The following is a 13,599-nucleotide window of genomic DNA, read 5'->3' on the forward strand; positions in this document are numbered from 1 at the left end:
CTCTGATTCCATAGTATCTCTCCCGGGCTACTCCCTCCTCCGGTATGATAGACCTGAGCCTCGTCCTGGAGGCGGGGTTGCTATCTTTATCAAAAACTCTCTTCCTCACTCGCCCTGCACTGCACTCTCTCCACCTCACCCCCAGGAATACCTCTGGCTACGGCTTCCCCTTCGCTCCCACCTCTTGTTCATATGTGTGTTGTACCGTCCACCAAACAGTGATGACTCCATCTACATCTCGCTGTCTGATGATATGGACCAACTTCTATCTACTCATCCCAACTCTCTCTTCCTCATATGTGGTGATTTCAACTGTCATCATGCCAGTTGGCTGGGTGTGGGTACCTCTCTCACCAGCCATGGCTCCTCAGCAAAGGACTTCTGCGACTCACTGGGACTGACACAATCTGTCAATTTCCCGACCCGGATCTCAGTCAACGGAACATCTTCTCTTCTGGACTTGGTTATGACTAACTTCCCTGAAAATGTCTGCTGCTCTTCTTCTGCTCCGATCGGAACATCTGATCATGTCCTTGTTAAAGTGGACATCTCTCTGACCATCCTCAGGGAGCCTGCTCAGCGTCGACGAGTCTGGCATTTCACTCAGGCCAACTGGCACGGTCTTCAAGCAGCCATCAATCATCTGGACTGGTCTCCCATCTCTACCACCTCTGACATCAACTCATCCTGGGAATTCTTCCAAAGTAAATTGCTCTCTCTCATGCACAGATTTATCCCATCTCGTCTTCAGTTGTCATACCCTTCCTCCCGTCCATGGTACACGGAATCTTGTGGTGAGGCTGTTGCCCAGAAACAACTTGCCTTCGTCTCCTGGAAAGCAAATCCAACGGAAGGAAATCTCATTTCCTTTCACAAAGCCCGAAACAAGTGTGTGTCCACCCTCAGGAGAGCCAGGAAACAATATCTCTCCGTTCTCAAGACCGAACTCTCTTATCTGTCTCCCTCTTCCAAATCCTGGTGGCGTCTGGTCAAATCCGTTTCTGGTGTTTGTTCCCCCTCCATCCCCTCCCTTACCTCAAACGGCTACACAGCTGACTCCGCACGTGAAAAAGCTGAATGCCTCAACTCTGTGTTTGCCTCTAAATCTTGTGTCCCAAACCCATCCCTCTCTGTACCCACCATACCCAGTCGTACCCTGCTGCTCCTGGACTCCGTGTCCTTTCCTCCTGACAAGGTGGAAAAGTTTCTGTCAACCCTCGACTCTGATTCTGCAACTGGACCCGACGGCATCAGCCCACGGGTCCTAAAATCCTGCTCTGCTGCTCTATCTCACCCTCTCTCTGTTCTCTTCACCCTCTCTTTTGCTCAAGGTCAACTGCCATCTGCTTGGAAATCAGCCAACATCACCGCTTTGCACAAAAAAGGTGCAAAAACAGATCCTAGCAACTACAGACCAATCAGCCTTCTCCCAATTATCAGCAAAGTCATGGAATCCATCATTGCTTCTGATATGAAATCTTTCCTCTTCTCCAATGGCTTGATCTCTGATCATCAATTTGGTTTCAGACCAGGTCACTCTACTCTGGACATGCTGCTTCTGCTGTCTCAACAATGGATGGAGGTCCTCAATGCCAAACAGGAAATTAGAGCTGTCTCCCTCGACATATCACGTGCCTTCGACACGGTCTGGCACCCCGCTCTGCTCACCAAACTCTCCTCCTTTGGTATCCATGGAAATCTCCACGCATGGCTGGCGGACTTCCTCTCTAGTCGTCGTCAACGTGTGGCCCTGAATGGGTTTCTCTCATCTCCTCTTCCTGTTCAGGCTGGAGTTCCCCAAGGCAGTGTTCTGGGCCCCGTGCTTTTTCTGGTCTTCATCAATGATCTCTCTGACTCTCTCGAAAATCCTCTCTATCTCTTTGCTGATGACTCCACTCTCTGCCGCTCCATTCCTCTTCCCTCAGATCGGCAGTCTGCTGCCTCCTCACTCTCTGAAGACCTGGACAAAATCACAGACTGGTCAAACAAGTGGAACATGTCTTTCAATCCTGACAAATCTCACACTCTTACTATGTCTCTCCGAAAAGATCGACTGGACAACCCTCCCATCTACTTTCTCAACAATCCTCTCCAAGAAGTTCTGTCGCTCAAGATTTTGGGTCTCACTATCTGCCATGATCTTTCTTGGGAAAACCACATTTCCAAGCTGGCCTCCAAAGCCAGTCGCCGACTGGGCATCCTCCGTCGTGCGAAGTCCTTCCTCGGCACACCTGAGCTCCTCACCACATACAAGGCTTTCATCCGCAGCTCAATGGAATACTGTTCTCCCCTATGGGCCGGTGCTCCTGCCTCACACCTAGCTCGGCTTCACGCTGTTGAAACCAAAGCTTTCAGAATTATTGGAATCTCCCGGGATGAAGCTATCTCTGAGGGCCTTTCACTCACTCACCGCAGGCAGGTAGGTGGTCTTTCTGTCTTCTACCGACTCCTCTCCGGCCTTGCACCCCCAGCTCTCTCTGTGCTCTGTCCCCCAAATATTCCTACAGGTCGCACAAGATCTGCCAGCAACCCTCTGATGGTTAAACTGCCGAAATCTCGGCTCTCCGCTCACCTTCACTCTTTCATTCCTCTTTTCTCCCGCCTCTGGAACAAACTCCCTCACTCCCTTCAATCCCACTCCTCCCTCCAGGTCTTTAAAACAGCTGTTCACCACCATCTCTTATCTTCCCCCATCCAAAACCTTGATCTTTTCTACCCCCGCTAATTCACCCCAGATCCACCTTGTTTGAAATTCCAACTTCTTTCCTGGAAGTCCTGGCAGTGTCCATATGTTTTATACCTCTCCCACTGCCCCCTTCCCACGCCCCCCCCCCCAAAGCCCTCGCCCTCTCTCAGATCTCTCGATGTCTCCATGTCTCTCGGTCCCTGCTCTCAAATGTTGTGTTTGTGTCCTTCCCCCTCTCTCCCCATCTTGTCTACCACTCCCTATGTTATATGTTTTATGTGTCGGTTTGTCTTTCTGTGTGTTCATGTGATTAATGTTCGCTCTTTCACGAGCCTCGATATTGTATACAAAAAAAAAAAAAAAAAAAAAAAAAAAAAAAAAATCGATTAATTATTTAATTATTTGATTAAAGACTAAAAAATTTTTTTGGGGGTTACAGATTTGGATGAAATGGTGGTACTTTATGTGTTCTATGAGCCAATTGATGAACCATTTAATTTTTTTATGATTATTATTTATTTATTTTCATTATTAATCATTTATTTATCTTCTTTCTCATCTGAGCAATATCTCAGGCACCTTTTGAGCTAGGAAGCTAATATCTGGACATGACAATGACCAAGTTATTTGGCTGTAAAGGGTATTTTTACTTGCAAAATCAAAGATTTTTCAAGTATATTGGTCGGTTGCGTTTGTGGTTCTGTATGTCTGTCTGTTTGTCTGTTTGTCTGTTTGTCTGTCCCCGGCCTACAGGTCACAATTCGAAAATGATCGTCACAAAACCTCACCAAGTTGTGTAGGTCGTCCCAATTGAAAAGCCTATTGTTTTTCCGTCAAAAGGCCAAATGTCACCAACTTTGCCAAATTTCTAAAATCCTCAATTTTCATCCGATCGACTTGAAATTTGAAGAGGACTTGCATATCTGGTCACTGAATTCAACCACCAAGTATATTTGAGGTCAACATAGGCCAAAAGGTCAACATAAGCCTAATTTCTAAAATCCTCAATTTTCGTCCGATTTACTTGAAATTTGAAGAGGACTTGCATAACTGGTCACTGAATTCAAACACCAAGTATATTTGAGGTCAACATAGGCCAAAAGGTCAACATAGGCCAAAAGGTCAACATAGGCCAAATTTCTAAAATCCTCAATTTTCATCCAATTGACTTAGAATTTGAAGAGGACTTGCATAACTGGTCACTGAATTCAGACACCAAGTATATTTGAGGTCAACATAGGCCAAAAGGTCAACATGGGCCAAATTTTCTAAAATCCTCAATTTTCATCCGATTGACTTGAAATTTGAAGAGAACTTGCATATCTGGTCACTGAATTCAACCACCAAGTATTTTTGAGGTCAACATATGCGAAAAGGTCAACATAGGCCAAAAGGTCAACATAGGCCAAATTTCTAAAATCCTCAATTTTCATCCAATTGACTTGAAATTTGAAGATGACTTGCATATCTGGTCACTGAATTCAACCACAAATTATATTTTCGGTGAACATAGGCCAAAAGGTCAACATATGCCTTGTTTTCAAAATCCTCAATTTTCATCCGATTGACTTGAAAATTGAACAGCATTTGCACATTCACTCACTAAATAGGGAAACTAAATATTTTTGAGGTCAAACGGTCAAAGGTCAACTCAAGATCAACCTTACGCAATCATCATTTTTCATCTGAAAAATCGACACTTTTCTTCCTGTTGACCTGAGCTTTGATCAAGATTGTAAATTTTAATCTTGATGAAATGGACAATTTGCTGTTTCAATGGAATTTTTTTTCTTGGCGGTGGTGGGTGGATTTTGCAAGTATCGTGCTCCGCTTGACGTCATCATGTTTATTTATCGATTAATTCATTAATCGATTAATTATTTAATTATTCGATGAACGACTTAATTTTATTTTTTTTAAGTTACAGATTTGGATGAAAAGGTGGTGGTTTATGTATTCTATGAGCCAATTGATTAACTATTTAATTGTTTTATGATTATTATTTCTTTATTTTCTTTATTAATCATTTATTTATTTTCTTTCTCATCTGGGCAATATCTCAGGCACCTTTTGAGCTAGGAAGCTAATATTTGGACATAACAGTCAACATAACAGTCAACAATCATAACAGTTTTGGACATAACAGTGACCAGGCGATGTGGCTACAGAGGATGTTTTTGATTTATTGATTAATCATTTAATTGATTAATTATTTTTTGATTAATTAATTATTAATTATTATGATTATTATTGACTTATTTAATTAAATTTCTAAAAGATACATCTTCGGATGAAGCACTAGTGGTTTAGTTATACTATTAGCCAATTGATTAAGAAAATATTTTATGATAATTTTTTATTAATTTTAATTATGCAATTAATCCCCTCCCACGCCTCCTCCCCCTCCTGCCCCCAAGCCCTCTCCCTCCCACACTTCTCCCTGCTCTCAAATGTTGTGGTTGTGTGCTTCCCCTTCTCTCCCCATCTTGTCTTCTGCTCCCTCTTTTTGTATATTTTGTTTGTCTGGTTGATTTGTTTGTGAAATAAATGTTAGCTCTTTCACGAGCCTCGATTCAGTATACAAAAAAATAAAAAATAAAAAATAATAATAATCAATTATTGTACACCTCTCCCTCCCAATGCAGTCTCTATGAGCTGCACTGCGGTATTGCCGCACTGTAGGATATTTAATTATTTGGCATGGGGGCGGTGTACTTTGAATGTATCTTTACTTGTTGCATCTTTAACTTCAGGCCGGAGACCAGACAGAGGACGGTTCTGCTCTAGCTCCTTCCTCCATCTCCTGAAGGCAATTTTCATTCACTCCGAACTGCGTCGATACCAGGCGAACGATATTCCGCTGCTCAGGTACAACCCGCATGGATCAAACACGGTAGCGGAGGCTTCGATGCTCCAACGTCTGACCAACTACCCATGTTGCGGGTTTTAACCGCTCTTTTGTACCACGGCGTAACCAACGCGTCACGACGCATACACCGCCCGTAGGGTATTCAATATTCACTGTACCTATTGAATACCAATATTCGCTGTACCTATTGAATACCAATATTCTCTCTACCTATTGAATACCAATATTCGCTGTACCTATTGAATACCAATATTCGCTGAACCTATTGAATACCAATATTCGCTATACCTATTGAATACCAATATTCGCTGTACCTATTCAATACCAATATTCGCTATACCTATTGAATACCAATATTCGCTGTGCCTATTGAATACCAATATTCACTATACCTATTGAACACCAATATCCGCTGTACCTATTGAATACCAATATTCGCTGTACCTATTGAATACCAATATTCGCTATACCGATTGAATACCAATATTCGCTGTACCTATTGAATACCAATATTCACTATACCTATTGAATACCAATATTCGCTGTACCTATTGAATACCGATATTCACTTTACCTATTGAATACCAATATTCGCTGTACCTATTGAATACCAATATTCACTGTACCTATTGAATACCAATATTCGCTGTACCTATTGAATACCAATATTCGCTGTGCCTATCGAATACCAATATTCGCTGTACCTATTGAATACCAATATTCGCTGTACCTATTGAATACCAATATTCGCTGTACCTATTGAATACCAATATCCGCTATACCTATTGAATACCAATATTCGCTGTGCCTATTGAATACAAATATTCGCTGTACCTATTGAATGCCAATATTCGCTGTACCTATTGAATACCAATATCCACTTTACCTATTGAATACCAATATTCGCTGTACCTATTGAATACCAATATTCGCTGTACCTATTGAATACCAATATTCACTGTACCTATTGAATACCAATGTTCACTGTACCTATCGAATACCAATATTCACTGTACGTATTGAATACCAATATTCGCTGTACCTATTGAATACCAATATTCACTGTACCTATTGAATACCAATATTCACTGTACCTATTGAATACCAATATTCACTGTGCTTATTGAATACCAATATTCACAGTACCTATTGAATACCAATATTCCCTGTACCTATTGAATATCAATATTCGCTGTACCTATTGAATACCAATATTCACTGTACCTATTGAATACCAATATTCACTGTACCTATTGAATACCAATATTCGCTGTACCTATTGAATACCAATATTCACTGTACCTATTGAATAGCAATATTCACTGTACCTATTGAATACCAATATTCCCTGTACTTATTGAATACCAATATTCACTGTACCTATTGAATACCAATATTCACTGTACCTATTGAATACCAATATTCACTGTGCCTAATGAATACCAAAATTCACTGTACCTATTGAATACCAATATTCACTGTACCTATTGAATACCAATATTCACTGTGCCTATTGAATACCAATATTCACTGTACCTATTGAATACCAATATTCACTGTACCTATTGAATGCCAATATTCACTGTACCTATTGAATACCGCGTGTCCAGCGAACGTACACGCAAACATGACTTCATTCATTCATTGATCTCCTGACTCATCGGATCCGAATTCTGCCCAATAGGCTCCTCTGTTACGGTATTCCTTCGACGGGAAACCAACGAGTAGATCGATTTCACATTTTCAAATCAAATCCCATCAATAACATCGCAAAATGTATCAAAGGTTGCGACGACTTGAACTTTTCTTTCGTCTCTTAAACCGTGCAACAGATCGTGTGCCGTGCCCTCCCACCACATGCCGTGCTACGGCCCCAACACATGCCGTGTTACGTCCCCAAACACATGCCGTGCTACGTGCCCCAACACATGCCGTGCTGACCACCCGATCGCGTGCCGTGCCCTCCCAACACATACCGTTCTACGTCCCACAACACATGCCGTGCTGTGCACCCGATTGCGTGCCGTGCTGTGCAACAGACCGCGTGCAGTGCTATGCCCCCTAACACGTGCCATGCCCCCCAACACATGCCGTGATGTGCACCCCACCACGTGCCATGCCGTGCACCCCACCACGTGTCATGACGTGCACCCCAACCAACACGTGCCGTGCCGTGCACCCCACCGTGTGCCCTGTCGTGTACCCCACCGTGTGCCGTACCGTGCACCCCACCACTTGCCATGCCGTGCACCCCACCCAACACGTGCTGTGCACCCACCGTGTGCCGTGCCGTGCCCCCCCCCCCAACACATGTCGTGCTGTACACACGACCCTGTGCCGTGCCGTGACACCCCCCCCCCCCCCAACACATGCTGTGGTGTGCACCGACCATATGCCGTGCCGTGCACCCGACCCTGTGCCGTGCCGTTCCCCCTCCAACACGTGTCTTGCTGTGCACCCGACTCAACACGTGCCGTGCTGTGCACCCCACCCAACATGTGCCGTGCTGTGCACCCCACCGTGTGCCGTGCCGTTCACCCCACCACGTGCCATACCGTGCACCCGACCGCGTGCCGTGCTGTGCACGGTGTACGCGGATGCCTGCAGCTCACCATCGCGTCTGGGGGAGTAGTGTAAGGCACGGTCCTCGCTCCTCATTCAAAGCGATCGTTTGTCCTGCAAAGTCCAGAGACCTGAGTTAGCAAAGTGAAAATCTGCACACGATTACGTATGAGGTAACCATGTATGATATGAGGTAACTGTGTACGGTATGAGGTAACCGTGTACGTGTACGGTATGACATTAGGTAACCGTGTACGGTATGACATGAGGTAACCGTGTACGGTGTGACTATGAGGTAACTGTGTACGGTATGACTATGAGGTAACCGTGTACGGGATGACATGAGGTAACCGTGTACGGTATGACTATGAGGTAACCGTGTACGGTATGACTATGAGGTAACCGTGTACGGTATGACTGAGGTAACCGTGTACGGTATGAGGTAACTGTGTATGGTATGAGGTAACTGTGTACGGTATGAGGTAACCGTGTACGTGTACGGTATGACATTAGGTAACCGTGTACGGTATGACATTAGGTAACCGTGTACGGTATGACGAGGTAACCGTGTACGGTGTGACTATGAGGTAACCGCGTACGGTATGACTGAGGTAACCGTGTACGGTATGACATGAGGTAACCGTGTACGGTATGACGAGGTAACCGTGTACGGTATGACGAGGTAACCGTGTACGGTATGACTATGAGGTAACCGTGTACGGTATGACTATGAGGTAACCGTGTACGGTATGACTATGAGGTAACCGTGTACGGTATGACTATGAGGTAACCGTGTACGGTATGAGGTAACCGTGTACGGTATGAGGTAACCGTGTACGGTATGACTATGAGGTAACCATGTACGGTATGAGCTAACCGTGTACGGTATGAGGTAACCGTGTACGGTATGAGGTAACCGTGCACGGTATGAGGTAACCGTATAATACGGTATGAGGTAACCGTGTACGTACGCAATCGTACACGACATAGTACACACCCCGTTCCAAACGTTTACGTTGGCTACCTGCATCTAGCATCGGCACACACGGTCACGGACACAGCGCTCGGTCCATCCCGCCGTGCGTGATCCTCCGACGTCTCGAGCGAACTCGCCCTTGGTCCTTGAAACAAGTTTGGAGAAGTCCGAGTTTCCGCGCATGCGCAGATTATCGGCAGTCCCACCTACGAGAGAAGAGGAGGAATTGGACGAAAGCCACTTGATATTGAGATTTACCAAGGACGAGCTCGCTTTGGTCACAGCGCACAAGAGCGGGAAGAGCGACACGAAGCGGCGGGGGAGTCCAAGACCGCGATCTCGCTCGGGGCTTACCCGCGGCGACCCCCGTCGATCCTTCCCAGCACCGGCTCGGCGAGAGGCTCGCGACACCTCACCTGGATCTTCACGACCGATTGATCATAGGGCACCGTTTCTTCTTGGGGGTTGAGGGGACACATTCCCTGCCCCCTCCACTCCCGCTTTTCCTCCCAATCGGCTCGTAGCTCTCGTATCGTCCCTAAACGAAGATCCTCCGCCCAGATTCCTCCCCTCCCGTGCCGTGCCGGCCTAAGGCGAAAACCTCTGAGCCCAACTCACCTGGCTTGGCCAGGTGGCCGGAGCGATGAGCATCCTCGTATTGCGGGCGCATCGTGGGTCGTCCTGCAGGTGCGCGGCGGGGCGAGGTGTTCGTCCTTTCGATTCGCATCGTCGTCTGAGCGTGGGAAAAGGGTCGCGACTCGTCGCGAGCTCGGAAAGTGCGAATATAACGGCGGGAATAACGGGGAAGAGGCCGAGGCGGCTCCGTTACGGGAGCGCGGGTAATGGAGAGGGCGACCGAGTCGCGACCAGGGCTAGAATGGGCGCGAACGTGCTCGCCTTATTATTTATAAACATGGAAGCACGTGCTCCTTGGCGATTCCTGCATATTCCACGGGGCGGTGACGGATTCGCCCCGCTGGTTGCATCATTGCCGAGGTGACGTACGAGCATCCCATCCACGCGTCACGTTTAATATGGCGGGAATTCTGGACACGTTCGGGGTTACCCGAGCGCAATGTCGTCTGGAAGTTTCTGTTATCTTTTGATCTCTTCGCGAGTATTCGTTACCTTGCTCCTTGATATTGTTGGAAAACTTGTAACGGTGTATTGTGATTGGAGGAACGAGGGTTCGTTTCCCACGAGTTTTGTCATCTTGTCTTTTGTTCTGACGACGAACCACACACACGTACCCACCTACCTGCCGATGCATAGTATCTACCCATGTACCCACATGTACTGTACTTTCCAAAGCAGGCCACCACACACACGTACCCACCTACCTGCCAATGCATAGTATCTACCCATGTACCCACATGTACTGTACTTACCAAAGCAGGCCACCACACACACGTACCCACCTACCTGCCGATGCATAGTATCTACCCATGTACCCACACGTACTGTACTTTCCAAAGCAGGCCACCACACACACGTACCCACCTACCTGCCAATGCATAGTATCTACCCATGTACCCACACGTACTGTACTTTCCAAAGCAGGCCACCACACACACGTACCCACCTACCTGCCAATGCATAGTATCTACCCATGTACCCACACGTACTGTACTTACCAAAGCAGGTCACCACACACACGTACCCACCTGCCGAGACGTATGTATGTACCCACAATTATGTAGCCACCCACGTCACCACACACACGTACCCACCCACCTGCCCAGACGTATGTGTGTACCGTGCAGGACCTCCATTTGGTGCCCGCAGTCACAGAGGGCGGGGCCACCCACAAAGAGCGACCTCCCACATCAGCTAAAGCATCTTGAAAATGCATCTGTGCAACATAGACGTTTCCAATAACATTAGTCATACGTGTCTACCGGCTGCCAATTGCTTCACTCACGGACTTAATTAAAGTCATCATGTTGCCATTTATATCTGTAAATCTCAATGAGGATAAAACTACAGTGAAACGCGCGAAAACCGGACTTTTGGTGGCAGAGCTGTTGTTGTTGTTGTTGTTGTTGTTGTTATTATTGTTGTTATTGTTGTTGTTTGTGTGTTCCTTCCATGTCCGTCACTCTTTATTCTAAAAAAATCATAAATGGTTCCTGCTGTCATACATTAAACATCTTTATCCAATTCAGAAAGATAGACAGACTTTTAAAATAGAACCCTGTATCTTTATGTTTAAACAGACACTGATTTTTCCCCCAAGTACAATCGATCGTTAGGGGACCGAATCTATAAGAGACTGGGTCTCCTTTTGTTATTGGATTTATTATTATTACTAGCATGACTCTGCATGCCTCACCACACATCGTTTCAGAGGGATAGGCATCTTTGACCGTTTCAGTGTCTTTTGGTCTTCATGGTCTTTTTTGGTCTTTTTGGTGTTTTGGATCTTCAGAGACATTTGGCTCTTCAGGGTCTTTTGGATCCTCTGGGCCTTTAATGGTATTTGGTGTGTTTTGGGTCTTCGGGGTGTTTTGTGTCTTCGGGGTGTTTTGGGTCTTCTGGGTCATTTTCGGTCTTTTTGGTGTTTTGGGTCTTCAGGGCCATTTGGGTCTTCAGGGTTTTTTGGATTCTCTGGACTTTTAATGGTATTTGGGGTGTTTTGCACCTCAGGGGTGTTTTGGGTATTCAGAGTGTTTTAGGTCTGCAGAGTCTTTTGGGTCTTCAGGGTGTTTTGGGTCTTCTGGGTTTTTTGGGTCTTCAGAGTCTTTTAGGTCTTCAGGGTGTTTTGGGTCTTCAGGGTCTATGGGGTCTTTTGGGTCTTCAGTGGCTTTTGGGTATTTTTGGTATTTTGGGTCTTTGGGGTATTTTGGGTCTTCAGGGTATTTTGGGTCTTTAAGGGTATTTTTAGTCTTCAGGGGTCTAGGTGGTCGTAAGGGTCTTGGGGGACTTCAAGGGCCGTCAAAGGTCTGAGGGGTCTCAGCAGTCTAAACGTAATTAAGAGTTCACAGACTGTGTTTTGGGTGTTAATTTATTTGAAGAGGAAGAAGACGTTTTGGTCGCATATATATACATAACCATATACGTTTGCTCTATCAGAGAGTAAGCTTGTACTCTCTTTGTCGGGATGGTGCGGAAAGAAATGACGGTCCCATCTGCTACATACAAAACTAAAGTTGGATTATTATCTTTAACAAGTACAAAAAGTTTTAATTAAAACAAAAGCCGCGTCGATGTTACACAATGCCTAGATGCAGCTGTGCCTATAACGTCGATGTTATAGGCACAGGACATTCCTAATGATTCGATTACTTGATGTTATTTTTGTGCAAAGTGAAAATATATCTCGGCAATTTCCTGTGTGTGGCGACGAATTTTTAATATATCTCGGCATTTTCCCGTCTGTTATTTCAGGCGGTGTATGACTGACCATGCCGCGATTTAAAATATATATATCTCGGCAATTTCCCGTGTGTGGCGACACGTGAACGAAGCTATGCTCCTCTCTCCACATTATTGTGACGACGTATAAATTAAATATTTCATCGTGACGATTGTCATCAAATGGACGAATTTTTAATATATCTCGGCATTTTCCCGTCTGTTATTTCGGGCGGTGTATGACTGAGCATGCCGCGATTTAAAAAAAAAAAATCTCAATGGACTTGAAGTTACAGGCCTTTGAGAATTCATTTAGTTCTATAAAGGGCAACTTTCATCGGATTTTCTTCACGTTTTTTTTCAACCGAGTCTAAAACTATGTTAGCGACTGTGAAAAATGAAATGATATATCGAATTTGATTTGAAAGAAAACTGTGTGAGAGAGCAAGACACCACGGGCCTACAAAACAGGCCTCAAAGCTATGCGAGTTAATAAAATGGTGGATATTTGTTTATATGAAGCCTCTCCCACAATGGGTGGAGCTATGGTTCCCAGAATGGGTGGAGCTTTGAGGTTTTGTCTTCTCTGCAAGAACAACAACAAGAAGAAGAAGAACAAGAAGAGGAACAACAACAACAGCAGAGGGCACTCTATGAGCAGCGTCTGCAACTCGGCTAAAAATATATCTCGGCAATTTCTCGTGTGTAGCGACACGTGAACGAAGCTATGCGCCTCTCTCCACATTATTGTGACGACATATAAATTAAATATTTCATCGTGACGATTGTCATCAAATGGACGAATTTTTAATATATCTCGGCATTTTCCCGTCAGTTATTTCGGGCGGTGTATGACTGACCATGCCTCGATCTTAAAAAAAAATATCTCAATGGACTTGAAGTTACAGGCCTTTGAGAATTCATTTCGTTCTATAAAGGGCAACTTTCATCGGATTTTCTTCACGTTTTTTTTCAACCGAGTCTAAAACTATGTTAGCGACTGTGAAAAATGAAATGATATATCGAATTTGATTTGAAAGAAAACTGTGTGAGAGAGCAAGACACCACGGGCCTACAAAACAGGCCTCAAAGCTATGCGAGTTAATAAAATGGTGGATATTTGTTTATATGAAGCCTCTCCCACAATGGGTG

The 13,599-nt window shown here is 45.0% G+C and overlaps 1 protein-coding gene across 2 annotated transcripts in view; it reads right to left on the reverse strand.

The window, feature by feature from the left end:
* Positions 1-9,580, reverse strand: part of LOC137423153 (carbohydrate sulfotransferase 1-like) — a 36,622-nt gene extending 27,042 nt beyond the window's left edge. For both annotated transcript variants that reach the window (XR_010983647.2, XM_068109994.2), the window contains exons 1-3: positions 9,448-9,580; positions 9,142-9,299; positions 8,168-8,231 (exon numbers count right to left, since the gene is read on the reverse strand). Coding sequence is in view for 1 of the 2 variants with exons in the window: in XM_068109994.2 (XP_067966095.1) it covers positions 8,168-8,170 (3 nt within the window). In the remaining variant the exon portion in view is untranslated. The remainder of the gene's footprint in view (positions 1-8,167; positions 8,232-9,141; positions 9,300-9,447) is intronic.
* Between the last annotated feature and the right edge of the window lie 4,019 nt (positions 9,581-13,599).

Source organism: Myxine glutinosa, chromosome 1, assembly GCF_964187855.1.
Source record: "Myxine glutinosa chromosome 1, kmMyxGlut1.1, whole genome shotgun sequence".
NCBI lineage: Eukaryota > Metazoa > Chordata > Myxini > Myxiniformes > Myxinidae > Myxine > Myxine glutinosa.